We start from the raw sequence: 20,686 nt of genomic DNA on the forward strand, positions 1-20,686 counted from the left end.
CTTTTCTTACAATTTAAAAAATTTCCTTCAAAAAATTCTTTTCTTATGATTTGAAAGATTTCCTTCAAATATTTCACTTTCTTTCTTCTTGTTTGAAGGGTGCCTTTTATTTATTTCCCGATTTTAGTTCATACTATGGAACTGAAGTGGAAGGCTTTGGTATTATTGAGGGCTCCGAAGCTCTCTGCCGTTTTTTCCTTGAGAAGGCACAGGTGCTTGTTTATTATTTTCATCGTATCTTGATTCTTAATAAAAAAGATAATATATTGAGATAATACAGTTCTAAGGATATTATTATTTATGTTTCAACAGGGCTAAAATTTTGATAAAAAAAATGTAATGTTTGAAGCTTCTGTGTGCATATTTATCGTCTCAGGTTTTTCTGGGTTCCCTTCATACAAATGAACCTTGAAGCTCCTGAGACAAAAAAAATATTGTTTGAAAATGATAAACTTACAATTTCAAAACCCTTAGTGCTACCTTTAGTGTTTGCTATTATCTATTGCTTGTATGATGTGCTGAAGCTTGGCCTCAAATGCAGGTCGCCGTTGTCCCAGGAGATGCCTTCGGAGAAAATAAGTGCATTCGTATCTCATATGCAGCATCTCTTGACACACTTAAAGCAGCCATAGACAATATCGAGAAGTCTCTTACTCTTTTGCAGCCTGCTGCTCCAGCTAAGCATAGCTAACTACTATGTATTAGTTGGTGAATTTGATGAACAACTGTGTTTTACACACTTGGAATTGTTATGTTCTGCTTGCTTAATACTGGATAGAAAAATGTCAGGGAAGGAGTTTATCGAAGTTGAGTTGAATTTTTTATCTTTCCACTGGTATCAAAAACTTTGTTTCTTGGTGCGCATTTTATCATAATGATAGAACAAGCAAGTTTTCAGATTTATTACGAACAATTCCAGATAGGTTCCTAACTTCTAATTTACTGTTGGATGTTTGCAAGCAAATCTGTATATAACTATTTTTTGGTGCTTAGCTTTCCAGTGGTACCAAAACTTTATTTCCATAAATGCATTTTATTATAATGATAGAAAAACCAAGTTTCCAAATTTAATCAGAATAATTCCAGATAGAGTTCTGACTTATAATTTAACGTTAGATGTCTGTAAGAAAATATGTATTTAATCATTTTTTAGTGCAATACAAATTTGCCTATGCAACATAAATTTGCATTGATTCATGTTTACTTCGTTCTTTTCGACAGGATAAAAATAACATTAACTTCAGCTGATACAAAAAAGACGTACAAAAATTAATTATAATATTTTCATTCTTTCCCATATTAGCTGACTAATATATATACCTGGCATTATGATTAGTACGTTGAAGCAGAATGTTATGAATAAACACTTGACTGCAGAATGTTATGAATAGATAAGGCCATTTTAAAATGGAACACCTCAATTGTAAGTATAGTCCTCTATCTTTACTTTGGGATACAAATCAATGGTATTGCAGCAGATAATCTCTTGCGCATACATTGTCTAACAAGATCAAGTTAATAGAGATTCAGAGCACAGACACATAACCCTTGAACTATCTTTCATGTTGTTTCAAATAGTCTTGTGTGGTGGACATTAATTTTAATGAAGAGAAAGAACATTTATGGTTTTACTCCTAAACGTCTCTCTCCATTTCAAAATTTGTCACCTTATTCTCTTTGGTGTAAAGAAAAAGAAATTGAATCAGGAGCCTTGGTTGCTCTTTATTGGCACTTTGAAGATGAATTGTGATGGGAATGCTTATAAAGACTGCTACACTAAATACCAAAAACTACACGAAAGACATGATCAATCTTAAAAGATTACGCAAATTCATCCACACTTCATCTGCAAAATTGAGTGGTTTAGTTAAAGGGGATTTATATTTTGGAATTCAATTCAATCTTATGAGATTGTCATTATACAAATGCATGCTCCACCCCTAACACCATACAGACCTGGGTGATTTAGTTCAAGGGGATTTATATCTCCTTACAACATCAACTTTAATGTGGCAATCAATCTTATCTTTGAAAAAGGAGTAATTTACAACATGGCACCATTGTTTGCTTGCAACATTCTTATTAGATATATTTTCATGTGTAAACACCATAGTGTTAACTTTATATATCACAACCAAGAAAAAGGTAGTTGGAGAATCCGATTAGATTCCTTATGTAATTGAGTAAACAAATATTTTTTCATCTTGTCTAAGGAGTTATCATATATAAAAATTCATAATAACATAAATTTGTTGCAAATCTCTCTCTCTCTCTCTGAATTGATTGATACGTTTTCTCTTCTCTACTCTATTTATAAACTGCTTCTGTCATACGTTTTCTCTTCTCTACTCTATTTATAAACTGCTTCTGAACTGACTCATAACACATAAAATTCTCCATTTTGGGGCATTTTATCATGAACAACTCTCAAAATTTGTATCATTATTATATTAATCAATGTATGGAACAAGCTTATATTCAAAATGCTTCTGCACTGCCTCCTGATCTCCCACAGGTAGCCAACTCTGATGATAGCCTCTTCTTGTTTCTGCAAAATATCCCTTACCTGGCACATGAGGACTTTACTACCCTTTTCTGTGAACTTGGTTAAGCTTTACAAGTCTACATTTCTAAAGGTCAAGAGACTTTCCATCTGTGGAGGAGGCGAAGAGGGCCATAGACCATCTCAATTTCAATCTGTGTGAGGAGGCGAATAGGTGGTCTCAACAATGTACAATGGAAGAAAGGAAATTATCTGCACTTCATAAAACATTGGTGTAATTGCATTAAATATTTAAGTATTTACATGCATTTGAGAGGCATGTCAAATTTCATAAGCTTTGGGAAAGCAATATTTGGTGACATGAGCAAATATGCAGAGCAATTTATAAATGCGAAATATTACTTAAAAATACATGGCAATAGGTAAGGAATAGGATCTGCATCAGAACAAAAGATTTGCAAGGTACACCATGATTCATATCGCTATCTTCTCCACTCATCTTCAAATTTTTGGATATAATTTTGTGGGCTCTTCCTTTTTTGCTCAAGGAAAATACCTGCTCCTCGGTACAAGCCCTAGTGACTGAACAACATATGCTGTACCCGTTGCAGTAGCTTCTGTATCTATAGGTCATGGCATATGGCTTCCCAACAGATTAACTTATGTAAAAGAGCCTAATACCAACAAATAGTATTTATCTTGACGGGCAACACATGTAATTTACAAGAGATCCAATTTTTTGTGCTTAACTAGAATGTTCTTTCAAATGGAAAACTTCTACAACCAAACTTGATGAAAGTGGACTTGAATGCAGTTTTATTTGAGAGTGTGGGAGGGTAGTATATAACTTGTATGTACATTACAAGGTTATTAACTGATGCTCACCCATCAACTCACAAAGAAACTCTAAATTCTCATTTGTCCTCTTTTCTTCCTTGGCATCTCTACTGATAGTATTTAATACATTTTTTACTCGAAAGCACATACTTTTGAGCTTGAGTTATGTGGGCTTTTGTTGTCAATCTAGTAATTCCTTACTCTACTCCTTTGGCATCATCTTTCCACTGTAGAGCAAACAAACCATGGAAAGCAAGAACAAAACACATACTTACAGTATTCTCCACTATTCTTGCAAAATCTTCAATTTTATTGGAACTTTGATTATACGCAAGCTATCTCACAACCATTGCACAATAGCTCCTTCCAAGGCATAATTTGTAGGTGCACTTGGACCTAGTTTGAAAGCTACTGTACTCAATAACCCATTTTTAGATGTAATGAAGTTTTTGCTTGTGTTCAAAAGAATGAAACATCGCATGACATGAGTGCTCTTTGCTTCACCTTTTCTACAAGATCGACAAGACCCATCATATCAAAACTGCTTGAAAGATAAAACAACCTCCAATTTTTTTTAAAAAAACTCCAATTTGGTGCATGAGACAACATTGGAAGTAGCATATTTATTTGGCCAATATGCATTTTTATATATTTTATGTTAAAGTGATATTTAAACAGTCAGAGAAAAACTTTAGAGACAAACATGCTCTCCAAATTGTCAAGGTGGACTTTAAAATTAGGCAACTATTACCCGTTGGCACAAATTTTAAGTTTAAGCAAAAGGAGGGTATGTTTTAGAAGAGAGCAAAGGAGACATTTCTAATATAGGATAGAGAGCAGCAACCAAGTTAACAAACCAGAAGTTTCTAAGACACTCGTGACAAATGATATAGTAGGACAGGTCTTATAGGATTTAAAACAAGAGTTAATTGCTCTTACTAACAATAACAACAAAATGTCTGCAAATAATGCAAATATTTATTACTCTAATATCAATATGTTTTATTAGAATGTAGAACCAAAGGCCATAATGGAAGTGAATGCCCTCCAGAGCCATTGCCACCAAATTCATTATCTGTGGAATTGGAGTTTTACAAACCGCAGTGTAACAACACTTTCAAATGACTGTAAAAGAATGGTTTGAGGAAAGAGCTTAAATATTCTGTATTAGCAATTAGCTTGTCATGCCCCTGCCGTGAAGGGAATATTGATGCCTTAAGAAAAACTGTCTTACCTTGAGACTTCACGATTTTTCTAAAGAGCAATCAGTTTACATGATAACAAGATCAGTGATTGGTAGAAATAAACGTACATTAGACAACAGTCATCATAGTAATAGCAGCGATTTTGATAAAGGATTAATCATAGGAGAAAGAGAGAGAAAGTAATGATTATTGTAGGAACAACAATCTCTCATTGACAGCAATTAAAAATCCCAAGTAGCGATAATTAATTCAAGCATTAGGAGGTGCGGTTAAGGGAATCATTGATGGTAACTACTAATTATGAAAACCATCAGTAAAACTGTAAAAGTCAATTCTAAGGAGACACGATCCCTTATGAAAGTGTAATTATTTCCAAAGGATGCCTACTTTCATGGAATGTTAAGATATATATGGGAGAAGACTATGATGGGAAAGATCGTCAAAGGAAAAGATTAAAAACAAGTATCTGTATAAATAGAAGCGGTTCATCTCTTAATATATCTGTGACCAGGCATCTAAAACAGACCAGAAATCCTTAATATAGCAGGCAGTGGCATTGTTACTTAATATATGAAGCCAGATAATCTTTTTATGCAGAATCTTCACATATTAATATAGGCTGTAATATGTATGACTATGTATGATGACCTATTTGGTCTCTTATATATGGAATATATACAATAATGTGTAGTCCCTCATATGTCTGTTTAAATGCTGCAAACAACCATGATAGGGATAGTGAGGGAGTACAAGGAGGAGAAACGGTTATGAGGTCTTCTTCTAAGCACACCACCTCATGGTGGTGACTGATAGTCCCATGAGGCCAAGAGTGTGCAAGGAGTGCCCCACCCTTGGGCTTAGAAGGGAAGGATGTTCCGGACATCCTATTGTAGTTTCCCCAAAACCTCTACCATGATTGACTGTTGGATTAAGGAACCCCAATCTTAGTGAGGAGAATACGGTTGTGTTGACGTATATTTTGTACACTATCAAACACAGAATAAAATACCTAAGGGTACCTTATCCTCTCTTGAATAAAGCCTCTGATTGTTGAAGATATCACAAAAAAGGATCAATTAGGATGACTCCAAGGTTCTTCGTTGTAGGATCTCTACGTGTGGATAAGTTCTCTGCGGTATGATGTGATTTGCTGGAATCACAAGGGGACTTACATTTGATGATTGAACGTCTGATCTTCTTTGAATATTGTTGGAACACATGATCTTACTAGCTTTGATTTGAAAAAAAAGGAAAAAAGAGGAGGGTGAGGAAAGGATCTAATTCTAATACTAAGAATGTAAGAGCAATGAATGATCTTTGATGAAATTCTAACTAAGTCTTGTTTTGACATCCCAGGACCATCTCCACAAGGTTAGTGCGATCTTCGAAGGAAAGCTTTATGATGTTCAAATCATCACTGCAGGCATAGACACCATCAGGTTGATGCATATCAATGAAGAAGCGACAATTGAAGTTAAGCTTAAGCTGAATGATTCCAATTGACTACACAAGGCAAGTCTGCAATCAACAAACTGCTAGTAGTATGGATATACGAATTCATCATCAATCAAACACATTTCTTCCACTCATCTAATAACACGAAATCAAATACGAGAAGTATAAAGACCATGCAAATTGTCGAATCGACCCATAAATTTCACCATTTCTTCAATGAAGTTACAAGTCTTTTACAACAACATCTTGGCAACAATCTTTGCCTTCTCTCTCTACTCTAATTGCTATTCTATTAACTAGCTAATCACCTTCTAACTAATCTCTATTCACTAACTCTATTCTATTTTCTAATTGCTTCCAACTATTCCCTTTACAAATGAAAAGCCGGGGCTTATATAGTGCCCACAATACAATTCGATGGCTAAGATCAATTTGAGATCAATGGCCAAGATTCAATAATGAAAACCCTAATTAGGGTTTGTTACAACCATTACATAACATTTAATGCTCGACCAATGAAATAATTGTATTGCTTGGACACATGTCCTCTCTAGAAAATTCGACCAATGGATAGTTGGGGTAGGTACATTGAAGTTTGTGCTACCTTCTATGAGTTAGGTACATTGAATCTGGACATGCTGAGGTGGACCAATCCGACTGGAGAAGTGATGACTAGGATGCCACCTCGTCTGACACTTGTAACTTGGTAGATATTCAACTTGATGTTGTTGAGAAGCTAGCTTTAATTAATTCATTTGGAACTATCTGCTTCTTCAACGAACCCTTTGCTCTGACTTCTTTTGTCTTTGATTTGCAGGATGTTGATGTACCTCGTCTTGGAATGCTGGATTGGAAGAGGTCGCCCTTGATGATGTGAGTCCGAAGAAAGCCATCCTTGTCGATGCTGGATCGAAGAAGGTCATCCTTGTCGATGCTAGACTGGAGGAGGTCGCCCTTGATGATGTTAGTCCTTGCTTGATCTTCTTGGAGGAGACCGTCCTTGATCTGGCTTGATTTTCCTTAAGGAGAGTCTTCCGACTTGTAGATCTTTCGAGCTTGGGAGTCGCCATCTTGATACCTACACAACATTTCACAATTAATAATATATCTTGAAGTGTAGAAATTAGGATTCAAAGGGAAGATTTAAGATTTTAATTAGGAAACTTCATGATAAATCTTGAGTTATCATTTCCTAATAACTACGCAATTTTCAAAAACTTGAAGTTCGAAATTCACAATTTCAACATTGGGACTAGGATGATCTCGCCATACCTCCACTTGAGAATTAATTCTAAAAAATGATGCAAAAATAAGGTGAATTTTGGCTAGGCGAAATGTAGATTGAAGTCCTTCCTTTAGCAAAATGCGCCTCCTTTAATCTTCTCAAGCATCAACTCCACCACCTTAAGCCTTTAACACTTAGGATAATTTGCTCCAACTAGACCAGATTTCGCACCTCCTTCCTTGCTCCTCAAATCACACTTGAAATAATGAATGAATGATGATTAAAATTGTTCAAAATACCCCCCATTATATAGGGCGCTCACCATTTCATCTCCCCATAGGCCGACTTGGCAAAATAGGCCAAAAAATAAATAAATTTGCAAAAAAAAACAAGAGGCCGACCTAATAAAATGGATAAAAATAATACTTCAAGCACTCCTTTTTCAATTTTAATTTAATAAAAATTAATTTTAAATGCCTTTATAATTAAAATTTTGATTTTCTAAGGCTCAAAATTAATTTATTAAATGCCATGCGCCTTTATTAAATGCCAATTTAATTTAAATTTTTCATATATTTCGAAGTTAATGATTTTGGCATTTCATGCGATTTGGAGGATGTCAACGTTGGGATATGGCAAAAATAAAGAATGCACATGTTAAGCGCTCTGGTCCCTTGGAGAGGGACATGAGCACTTTTTCATTTTTAGGCTAGGATTCTCAATTTTTGAAGTCAAACCTTCGTTCACCATGCTTTAGAAGTTCTTTCCTATCTCACACAACTTTGCCTTAGCATAATCTCGGAGGGAATTAGTTGTTTTCATAAAAAGTGCTCTGGTCCTTCAGTGAGGGACGGGAGCACTTTTGAGTCCATTGCATGAATTCTTGATCACATTAATCTTCAATTTACCCTCAAGGCGTAGAATATCATATTTCACTCCATCTTGAGCCTTGGTAATAAAAATATCCTTTCAAAATGCAAGGTAAATGGTCATGTTTGAAAAAAGCGCTCTGGTCCCTTGCAGAGGGACGGGAGCACTTTTGCAAGTTGTCATTAAAATTTGCAACTCTCGCATCTCAATTCCACTTCAAGGCATTTTAAACACTTTTTCAAACTTGCGCCTTGGCCTCAATTTGTCCAAAATTGGCGAGAAAGGCGAGATAACATGTTAAGTGCTTTGGTCCTTCAGTGAGGGACGGGAGCACTTTGCCTTGGTCCCTTGGTGAGGGACGGGAGCACTTTTTCAATTGCAAGCTTATCCGTCCTTTGCTAGCTTCCCAAATTATCTTCAATGGGCAAATCATGTCCTCTTCCATTCATTTCAATCACAAACTTGCCTTGGCCTTGCAGGAAATTGACACCTTTTGGAAAATCGCTCTGGTCCCTTGGAGAGGGATGGGAGCACTTTTTGTAAAATCGCTTTGGTCCCTTGGAGAGGGACGAGAGCACTTTTTGCATCTTGGTGTATTTCTTTGTTCTTTTAAAAGTTCAATTGCGTCCAAGGCATAAAACATCCTTCGTCCTTCCCATCCAAGTCAAGTTTTGCCATAAAATACCAAACAAAGAAGAGAAACTTGAAAAAGTAGCATGGTCCTTCAGTGAGGGACGGGAGCACTTTCTGTCATTTGGGTTGATTTACTCCTTTGTGAACCGCTTAAATTATATTCAATGGACAAAACATGCCTCCCTTAATCTCTTCAAATCATAAAATCACCTTAACCTTGCAAAGATAGTGCGAATTTGAAATTCAGTGCTCCGGTCCTTCAGTGAGGGACGAGAGCACTTTTTGCCCTCTAAGCCAAATTGTCTCACTTTTCACCTCGAAATTCCTTTGCTAGAGAAGATTTCATCTTACTTCATGCTATGAATAAAAGTTAATGTCCAAAAGAGGTCTAAAATTGTGCATATAAAGAAAAGTGCTCTGGTCCTTCAGTGAGGGACGGGAGCACTTTTTACCTTCTAGGCAAAAACTTCATCATTTCATTGTTTTCAATCAAGTCTGGATGCTCTATCATGTTCATTTCGTCCTTCATCATGCCTTTGATGTCTCAATTTAACCAAACAAGGCCAGGAATGGCTCAAATAAGCCATTTCGCCTTTGTCCTTCAGTGAGGGATGGGAGCACTTAGCCTTGGTCCCTTGGAGAGGGACGGGACTACTTTTTCCTTCAACCTTCAAAATTCACCATTTTTGTGCCTTCAAAATCTTCAAAAGTATCAAGTCATGTTCCAATTATCATTCCGGAAGACCCTGCACAAAACAAAATAGAAAAGTTAGTGACAAATATGCATAAAATAACATTTGTGCTCTGGTCCCTTGGTGAGGGACGGGAGCACATTCGTCCTTTCTGGCTAAAATATTCAAAATTTAGGTCTCCAATCATTTCACAAGGCAGAGTTAGGTCATCTTCAAGGCTAGGAATCAGTTAGCAAGCTCTCGCAAAACAAGAAATTGCACTTAGAATGAAATTCGCCCTGGGCCTCCAATGAAGGACATGAGCACTTTCTCTATTTCAGGCATCATCTTGCCTCCGAAATTTGATCAAAATTTACCTAGGCAAGAATACACAATTTCATCTTCAAAATGCTAACACTTAGACAAAATTTGAATTTTACCCCCAAAAAATTCCCGAATCTAGACCTAACCTGGGACATATTTGACTTCCTGACAGACTCACCTTATCGACTCAATCTCAATCCTCGGGAGGACGCTTAATAACTTTCAAAATTTGATTGACTCAGCTTGAAAAATATCCAAAAGAAACCCCTAAGGTTTAGCCCTAGCCCAGACAGACAACTCACTCATTCAAAACCCTAAAAGCAGAGAGAAGAACAGGGAAAACAAAAGTGAAAAGAGGGGGTCCCCATTTTAAATGGGGCGATGTGTGAAAACGTCACAACAGGTTGGCATGATGAGGGAATGGCTGTGGATGCCTCACTGGGTACACCACCTCATATGAGATGGCGAAAGGCCACATGAAGCCAAGAGGGATGTGATATCCGCTCTTGGGCCTAGGGTAGAGGATCGCTTTAGGCACTCTATCATGCCTCCTTATCCTAACTCTCCTATGATTGAATTCGTTAATGAATTAGATATATCTTATGATTAAATTAATGTTCCTAGATCTATGCTTTTGGTTCAAAACAATGTTTCTAGTAGGGAAGATCTATTTTATGGATTATGTTTCAATGATTATGTAACATGTTTGTGGGATCTCAACTAGGTAAATGATATCACTAACTCTATATTGTTTCTTGTTTTACTTGGAATTGTGATGTAATGAAAAAAGTAGGGCATTTATAAAATGGGACATTACAATTGGTATTAGAGCATTGATCCTGCCAGCTTGCAGGTAAAGATAAATCAATGGATGCATTCTAGTCAGTAAGAAGGGATCTATTAATACTTGTATTTGCGTGTATATTTTGTGTCTGCATATATTCGTGTGTATGCTTTGTGGTTTTATGTGTATGCTGTGTTTGGTTCATACCCGATGTGTTTTCAACATGTCTACTCTATGAGTATCTATGATTACTATAAACATACTCCTATCATCATGAGATTTCTATTTTTGGTTGATCTAGAATATGAGAATAGCTAGAGTGAGCCAAAAGAGATATGAATTTATTTAGGAAAGAACATTGCATTCAAGGTCATATATGTGTGTCATGCTTCTAATCCTCTTCTCAATAAATGGAAGTTCGCCCTTGCTAGGTCTCAAAGAGATATCCATAAGACCAACCAAAACAGTTCTAAAGTTTACAATTAATGAGAGAAAACTTGTCTTAAAATTACAAACTTTGCAAACTTCTAATCATTGGTTGAGATAACTCACATTGAATTAAAGATAGAGATATATGCCTTGGGATAATATCAGAGTTGCACAACAAAAGCTAAATATATCACGAGGAGATCAAAGGATTAGTTTAGGGATCCTCACATTGAAAAAGATTTGGTAAAAACTATCATTGCTCGAGGATGAGCAATCTTGCGAAGAGTGGACTGTCATGACGCCGCCATAAAGGGAATATCAATGCCTTAAGACTCCACGATTTTTCTAAAGAGTGATAAAAAACATGATAAGACAACAATCATCATAGTAATAGCAGCGATTTTGATAAAGGATTAATTGCAGGAATAAAAGAGGGAAACTAACGATTATTGAAGGAACAAGGATCTGTCATTGACAGTGATTAAACATTCCAAGCAGCGATAATTAATTCAAGCATTAGGAGGTGCAATTAAGGGAATCATTGATGGTAACTAATAATTATGAAAAGACATCACTAAAAGTCAGTTCTAAGGAGACACGGCCCCTTAAGAAAGGGTAATTATATGAAAAGGATGCCTACCTTCATGAAAGTGTTAAGATATATATGGGAGAAAACCGCGATGGGAAAGATCATCAAAGGAAAAGAATAAAAACAAGTATCTGTGTAAACAGGAACAGTTCATCTCTTAATATATCTGCGATCAGGCATCTAAAATAGACCAGAAATCCTTAATATTGCAGGAAGTGGCATTGTTATGCAGAATCTTCACATATTGATAACCTATTTGATCTCTTATATATGGAATATAGACAATAATGTGTAATCCCTCATATTTCTGTTTAAATGCTACAAACAACCATGATAGGGATAGCGAGGGAATACAAGGAGGGGAAACAGTTATGAGGTCCTCTTGTAAGCACACCACCTCATGGTGGTGACTGATAGTCCCATGAGGCCAAGGGGGTGCAAGGAGTGCCCTGCCCTTGGGCTTAGAAGGGAAGGATGTTCTGGACACCCTATTGTAGTTTCCCCCAAACCTCTACCATGGTTGACTATTCTAATCCTAGTAGGAAAGATCTATGCTTTTGTTTCAAAATATTGTTTCCAGTAGGGAAGATCTATTTTATGGATTATGTTTCAATGACTACCTAAAATGTTTGCGGGATCTCAACCAGGTAAATGATATCGCTAACTTTATACCATTTCTTGTTTTACTTGGAATTGTGCTTTAGGGCAAAAACTAGGGCATTTATAAAAGGGGACATTACATAGCTACATACAGGTTGCCCGCACAGGAAAGTTAATAATAAATTTGGCACATATTTGTAAGAATTTAGATATTTTATGAAAATTTTAAAAAGTAAAGTGCAGGTTTATACTTGAAGCTCTTCAAGGTCTTCATTCAGCTGGTCGGAAAGCTTTTCGAACTTTCGATTTGCTTCTACTGCATGTTGCATGGAAGACTGTGTTTGATGCTGCAGAAACATTCTTATAAACTCTAAATTCGTCTGAAAATTCCTCATTTTGAAATTCTTCATGAGGGCTTGAACAAGCCAAAATCAATGAAAGTGAAGAAAATCAAAGGCAAAAACATTCTCATCGTTTCAAAAAATTAATTGAATATTTTATTCTATACTCACTATTTAACCTGTTGAGAAGTTTTTGCAGAAGCCAACAAAATCAAAGGTGAAGCATTCCTAAATCATGAATTTATCTACATTTTTACTCAATAACACTTCGAGTGAAGCCACAGGTTGCACAGATGTTGCATTTGTTACCCCAATAAACATGACAGGAAAATGTGAAACTGAGAGCGTTCAGCAAATCTGTTAATTGCATCTGCATCATATAACCATGTATAGGGTAATTGGGCTTTGGCCTATCAATTAAAATTTATACGAGGATTACACTTACAGTCTATGACAAAAAAGTTAAAAAACTCTTACCATAACATGAAGAGAAAAATGTAGGCATATCACAAAATAAGCTCATAAAAACAAATCAAGATCTCTAATAAAAGCAATTCAAGCTAAGATCGCAAAAAATAAAGCCAAACAACAACGAGGTGTAATCTTTAAAGGAAAAGTTGTAATGCCCTCGACTAAGGTACTTGAAAATTTAAAATTGCACCCATTGATTTCTGCAGACCTGGAAGAATTGTTCACTGCTGATCGTAAAATGCAAGATGATAGGTGGCAGCAGGCACAGACCATTTTAACAAGCTGCCAATCCTCTAATAATGCCGAACATTTAGTCTTAACATCCGTGATTTCCCTCCAACAAAGACAAATTGATAGTTAACTAAAAGTCACAAGGTATATGAGGGGTCATAACCATTGGAGATATATGGGTATATAAAAAAAGGGAATCAAAGGGAAAGGATCATCAATTGATGAAGAAATATTATATATTTTCCTTGTGAATTATTCAGCCACTAAGGATGAAACTTTCAAAGATCAGAGTTTCTGGAACGAAAAATTAATTTATTTTGTCAAGTTAGTGGACGAAAACCCCTAACTTTAGACAGAAATTTAGTTTATACTAGTGAGGAAGTTGCAATTGGAAGAAAGATTATAGCAGGATACAAGTTTAATATTTTCAAAATTGAAACTCTATAATTATCAACATAATAAGTTTAAAAATTAAATTAATATTTTAAGGGTATATAGGCTCTTTCAAAATCCTTGCATACCTAAAGAAAAACATTAGAAGTTAGTATTTATAATTAACAATGCAAATGTATTGTGAGTGTGGAATATTTATTTCAAGCAAAAATAAGAATTTTTTAGAATGAGACATTACAATTGGTTTTAGAGCCACAATCTTGGCATCTTTAAATTCAGTTTATGCAATGGAGTCAAAGAGTCAAAGGGATTTTAAGAGAGAAAAGAGAAAACTAGAGACAACATTACAAGAGGTTAGCCACTAAATTAATGGTAGAGGAAAGAATAAGATGTGAGATCGAGAGAATGAATAAAAGGCTTATATGTAATGACAAGAGCAAACAACATAATTGCTTCTTCAAACACTTCAAAAAATGAATAATACAATTAGTTCGCTTAGGCCTACACAAACTAATAGAAGAGATGATAGTAATTCAAATATTTCAAAAAATAACAATAGAACTCCATTTGGAGCACTACCTAGAATAACACAACCCACATTCTTACTTAGAGATGAGTAGTCATAAGAAGAAAAAATCCTAACAATAAATGAATTTGATGTGTATAAATATCATTTCCCCACTATGATACGTCTACAACATCTAAAAAGACTTGTAAAACTCAAATTTCGTTCTAATCCTTGTCCAATGCTGGTTGATATGATAGTTAATTGTGATTATTAGTTATTGGCCAACTCCTTGTTGTATTACAAAATATACACTGAAATGAATTATAAATCTTAGGCTAAGCCGACCCACTATCATTTCCCTCCACATAAAATACACTAATCACAATATTAAGGACGAAAAATAATAAAAGGAGAGGCTACGATTACATGGCAGCGATCATTATGTCATTTACTAAAAATAACGATTAATTAAGAATGAGGCAATAGCCAGCTGCAAGGGACACTACTAATTGGAGGAGATGTGGCCACGAGAAAAGACATGACCCTCCATAGCCAAGTGAAGGACGGGGGATAGGGTATTTAATATTGAAGGGTAGTCTAAGGGAAATAATCATCGAAGGAGATCAGATAATACATTCAATCAGTAGCAATATATTTAAGTTTAGAAATTGCAGATAGCAGACTTATAACTTGACATGTAATTGGTATGGTGTATCTTACTTGGATCACATGCTTGTTTAAAATTGTGTTATGTTATGTCTGCATCCTATTAGGAATAATGAGCCAATATAAATAAAATAAGTTATTATATTTATTCTGGTATCAATACATATAAAGGAGTATTGCTAATAAAATTTGTAGTTGATAATAATAGGGAGTTGCCAATAAGATTTGCAGTTGATAATAATAGGGAGATCAGATTTATACTTAATTTTATTTATGTACATATGCATTCATAATACATGAAATATTATTATATTAATGGTCTAGTATTTAATCATTTGCTATTGCTTTCAAGAGGATAGGTTGGTGTGTAGGGAGAGGCAGAGTAATTCCTCACAAGATAGGTAAGCCCAAGATGGGGTATGGACGAAGTTCTGAAACCATGGGGGAACTACTTGTAGATTGGTTTCCAAGCACCCTATGACAGTAAATCCCCATCCTCTGTTAGAGTTAGGAAATAAGTAAGGATGGGGCCTAAATATAATAATTATTGATTTCATTAAGAATAATTAATTGATCTCTAGTTTCAGTAATCTCATTGAAGGCATGATAAGTGATGATGATCTATGTTTAATAATGGGAAACAAACTTACTCCTAGTAGGGGACATTACAATTAGTATCAGAGACTTGATCTTGGCATCATGTAGGGTGTTGAGATGTTTTTTATGCACCTCAAACATATAATAAAATACCAAGGTATCTTATCCTCTCTTGAACAAAGACCTGAAATGCTAAGCTATGTGATCATACGAGGTGACTCCAAGGTTCTTAATGTAAGGTCTTGATGTGTGGATAAGCTCAATGGTTTGATGTGATATTGTTGGAATCACAAGGGGACTTACGTTTTGCTTGAACTCTACTGGAACATGGACCCTAATTGACTTGAAAAAAAGCAAAAAGATAAAGGGTTTAGAAAGACTACATTGATCTAAGAATGTAAGAAATGATTATTGATTGGGTGCAACCAAACCAAGCTTTGTTTTGCCATGCGAGAACAACTACACAAAGAAGGTGCAATCTCCTAAGGACAAATGAATGATTTTCATATCAACCATACGCACCAACATTATGAACAATGAGCATACAATGATTGAAGTTAAGCTTTTAATCAAGATCATTTAAACCACACATTGCAATTTGCAATCAACAAACTCCAAGTGGTGTGAACATAGGTTCATCATTCATCAACAACAATGTCTTCCATTCTTCTAACAAACATCCATACTATAAGAAGTAGAGACCGTGCAACAAGTTGAAATAGCCAACCAAATTCACCATAATTTCAATGAAGAAAGTGTGTTTATTACAACAAGTCTTGACAACAATCTTCTTCTCTTACTCTACTGCTACTTTTTATTCACTAACTACTAACTATCAACTCTTAACTAGTGATCAACTATTAACCTTTACAAATGAGAGCTTTGAACTTTATATAGACTTCTCTTCACATTTCAATGGCTTAGATTGATTCTCAAATCAATGGCCAATATTTTACAATAAAACCCTAATTAGGGCTTTTTACAACAAACTCCCTTCTGGCCAATGAGTGATGAGGTTAGGTACATGAAACAATATTTAATGCGGTGCCATGTGTCACTTGCTCTTTCCTTGGATGGGTTAGGTTCAATGTATATGGACGTGCTAGCTTGGAAGAACTTGATTGGTTGGTGATGAATAGGATGCCACATCAGCGACATCATCACTAAGTGTTTGAGATTAAGCAATATCTCTTGATACTTAACATTATCCGACTTTCTCAACATGATGAAGGTAATGGGACATTTCCAAACCGTATCATCTTTGGGTGATCAAGTTTTCTAACTTTGCTTAATTTATCATTTTTCCTTGATCACACTTGCATTTAACTTATCAACTATGAAAATTCCTTATGAAATATTGCATTGATTTTGGACATCTCGATTCCTCCCTTGGATATTCCTCGTGATGGTTTGCATTTCATCCTCATGTTAGAGAATTCACCTTGTTCTCTCCTTGATGATATTTGATCTTGAAATGCCTTGGCTTTGACTTGAATTCCTTCGTGTAGTTGTGAAATCCTTTGTTGTACCGACCTTGATTCTAGGATTTTTGAAGGAAATTCAAGATTGTTATAGCCTCTTCCATTTGCAATCATAGTTCCTGATCTTGCATTCGCATCGTGAAGTTCACTTCTTGTTTCAACTAGACTTTGATCTTAAGCATCTTTGCAAATGTTGAATCTTTCACCCTCACGAATTTGAACCTTGATTCTTTGATTTCCTTGGCATAGAGAAATCTCCTTAAATTTCCATCCTCCCTCTTGAGCATAGATTCCTCTTGTTATATTTTGAAACTTCTTGCATCCTCCTTGAATGTCTTGAATTTGTCTTCCTTGAAGTTATGATGATGTTGACTCTCCTTCAAATGTAGAAAAATTCCTTGTCTTGAGTGTGTGGAACATGTCTTTGTTGTTTCTCCTTCATCCTTACACTCCATGCACTTCAAAACTGAAAAAGAAAAAGAAAACATTTAAATCTTGATTGTGAATGAATCCTTAAGCTAGCAAAATGCAAGATAATTCACAAAACTCGCTTCATGAAACCCTTCAAAAATTTGGAAATTGTCCTTCACATTAAAATTTCAAGGAAAATTGATGAAAATCTACGAATTTGACCTCAAATTTGATTGCTAAGACCTAAAAGGATGTTTTGAAGACCCTTATTTACAAGTGATGAGGGCTTTGATCTGTGATGAACCCTTCTCCTTCTTAATTTTTTTGCGATTTTGAAGGTCTAATTCCCTTTGGTAAATTTGTTGATCTGCCTATTCGCTCTACCAGAGATTGAATTGTGACTTGAATGTTTGAATTTCCTCTTTCCCATGCCTCCTTATATGTTTGTCAAGCATTCCCAATAGGGTCGATTGGGGTGTCTTTTCAATTCAAACCCCTTGATCTTTCCCCTTTAGCCAACTTGTAAACAAAACTTACAAATGTGATTTGAATTCATTTAAGTGTTTGGGAAATATGAGGGTATCAATTCACACCTCATAGGGAAAAGTTTGTCCCAAATTTTCATTGATACACACATGGGTTCAGATCCCTTGGAGATAGGTTGGATTTCATAGGGATATTTTTTGTTTTAACTAGATAACACCTTGGTGGAAGATCGATATGTATAAGGACAATTCCGTCCTTATGAAATCCATTTAGATTTTGGTTTTCTTCACCATACCAAAATGGAAACTTGATCCTTAGAGGGATTAATTAGTCCTTAAGAATTCCACATTACCTTTGCACATTTATTTCCAACCAAAATTTCAACCTGAGTAAGGACAAATTTAATCCTTATTAAATTCATCTTACCTTAGCAGCTTAAATACCTTGGTGGAGATTCGATTGGAGTAAGGACACCATTAGTGGATAAAATCAATCCTTATGGAATTCATTATTCCTTTGCCATTTTACTATCTTGGGGCAAAATCGATAGGTATAGGGATAATTCAGTCCCTACTTTTTGCTCAATGCTTGCTAGTGATGGGGTTCACCTAGCTTGCTCACACTTCACCTAGTTGGTGTTGCTCAATTCCACCAATTCTCCAGGTCTAGCTATGCTCTAAGACCTCCAAGTCCTTCTCAATCTCTTCTAGGGCTTGCTTCTTGTCAATCTCAAAGTGTTTGCATCAAGTGTTTAACTAGGAACCCTACCATTTCAAGGTGTTTCCCACATGCTCATCATTGTTGTCTTGACCTCGATTTGTCAATTTTACCTCCTACTGTTGTGAGTTATTGCAGAGGTGTGGAGGTGGATTCTAACATGATTTGAATACCATTTGGGTCCATTTGAGGTTTGCATCCAATAGCTTTCTTACCGATTTCACCATTTTGCCTAGAAAAGGGCTACAAGGAATGAGCCCCTATTAGGCCTCCAAAATCCGGTTTTTGTGGGTTTAGTGGAAAATGGTCCAAAAGACCCTACAACAAGGTTTGATATTCTTCAATGATACACCTATCTCCAAGTGATTTTAGTGGTTTTGGTTTCCCAACTCACTGTACAATGCCCTAACCCAAAAATGAGGGTTTGCTAGGGTTTTTAGGCCTCTAAACCGGTAGTGATTGGTCAAGTTTGTGAAATGGGAATCAAGAGGTCTTGTCAAGGATTCTCCTTGTTATGGAAACTCTGTATGAACTTCATGGACCCCTCCAAAAGGTTTGGTTGTGGTTTTGTATTCACCCCTACACTTTACACTCCAATTTCTCCATGTCTTCTCTAGCCGGGTTGCTCCTGGACTCGCCTAGAACAAGGTGAATGTCATATCAATCTTCATCTCCAGAACTTCTCCTTGCATATGTACACTGTAAAAGTGGTTTTCTTCCATGTCCCAACAGGCCGTGATGGTAGCACAGAAGGATTTCATGGGGCAACCATTTTACACAAAATTGCTATGTACAAGCCAAAACTGGCCGATTGCAAACAAAACTATGAAAACATTTTCACACACTAACTACAAAGATTGAAAATGAAACAAATAACTCTGACACACACCAAAGAAACTCAATCCATTACTGGATCAATGGATTCAATCCATTTGTATTCACATTATGAGCAAAACAAGCCAAAATAGTGACAAACAGTTCGAAAATGAGTAGTTTCAGATTGCTGATCATACAAACAAAAAATACAACCTTGGTAATCGTGCAAGAGGAGGTTTTTATAGTCTTCCCCACGTTTGGAGGAATTCTAGGGCGTTGTGCTATCCCTAACTCCATCGCTAAGCATTTTAGGACAAAAATTGTCATGACAACTTTCAAAAGTTGTCATGACAACTTTCAAAAGTTGTCATGACAACTTTCAAAAGTTGTCATGACAACTTTTGCAATTTTGCACTTTTTTCTTTTCTAACCTATGGAAACCATTCTAAGTCATTACTCATGAATTTTTAAAGCATTCATAAGACTATGCTAAACCTCTCTAATGCTCATCCCAAGTTTTGCCACTTTTGACCATCAAGAAGGTCAACTTCCTACTCAAACCACTACTTATGCACAAAATGCAAACCTAAGAAGAAACTAACTCAATCTAGGCCTACATTTGACTCATCAGACTCACTCTTGGACCCTCTTGGAGTCCTTATTAGGTACTTGACTTTGCTAAGGTCAGTACAAGCCAAAATTGAGAAAAGACTATAAACCTAAGTCCTAGGTGCTCTTGCACCAGCTAGGTACTTTGTCTAGTGGAGATTCGACCTCTATAGGAAAAAAATAGTCCCTACTTTTGTCCTTACTTTTAATGTAACCCCCCTTAGGTAAGTTGATCTTTATGCTTCGAGTGGGAAATCAAACCTCATAGGGACTTTTTGTTCCTTACTTTTGTCCCAACTTTTGATTTAATGTCCCTTAGGAAAGTTAATTTTTGTGGGGAGGGTGAAAAATCGATCTTGATAGGGACAAAATGATCCCTATTTTGCTTTCGAACTTGGTTCTAAATCCTTTCATTTGCCATCTTGAAGTGGAAATTCAATTTCCTTAAGGACAAAATGGATTTTCATCACCATTCTTTTACTTCAAATCTCAATAGTGGAAATTTGATCCCCATACAGACTAATTACCTGTCATCACAAAAATATTCATTAACTTGCAACAAACTTTGTCATTTTTGCTTGAAATTTGAGGGAAATTCAATCCTCATGAAGGCAAATGATCCTCAAGGTAAAACTTTTCCTAATCATTTTGAGCGACAATATTGCAGTTTTGACAACTTTTCACATCCTTTGACAACATTTCTTGTTTCATGACAATCTTTTGACAATATTAGCTAATTGACAACTTTGATCTTGATACGACACCCTCTCATAAGCAAAGGTTGAAACTAGGAAATTATTTCTAATCCAAGACATCTAAGCAAAACATCTACCT

General features: G+C 35.7%; 1 protein-coding gene across 1 annotated transcript in view; it reads left to right on the plus strand.

The window, feature by feature from the left end:
• The window catches only part of LOC131071892 (aspartate aminotransferase), a 37,389-nt gene extending 36,486 nt beyond the window's left edge, over positions 1-903 (plus strand). Inside the window, exons 9-10 of the mRNA XM_058007860.2 lie at positions 99-212; positions 542-903. Of these exons, the coding sequence (XP_057863843.1) occupies positions 99-212; positions 542-691 (264 nt within the window). The 3' untranslated portion in view covers positions 692-903. The remainder of the gene's footprint in view (positions 1-98; positions 213-541) is intronic.
• Positions 904-20,686: the final 19,783 nt, after the last annotated feature.

The sequence above is a fragment of the Cryptomeria japonica genome, chromosome 10 (genome assembly GCF_030272615.1).
Source record: "Cryptomeria japonica chromosome 10, Sugi_1.0, whole genome shotgun sequence".
NCBI lineage: Eukaryota > Viridiplantae > Streptophyta > Pinopsida > Cupressales > Cupressaceae > Cryptomeria > Cryptomeria japonica.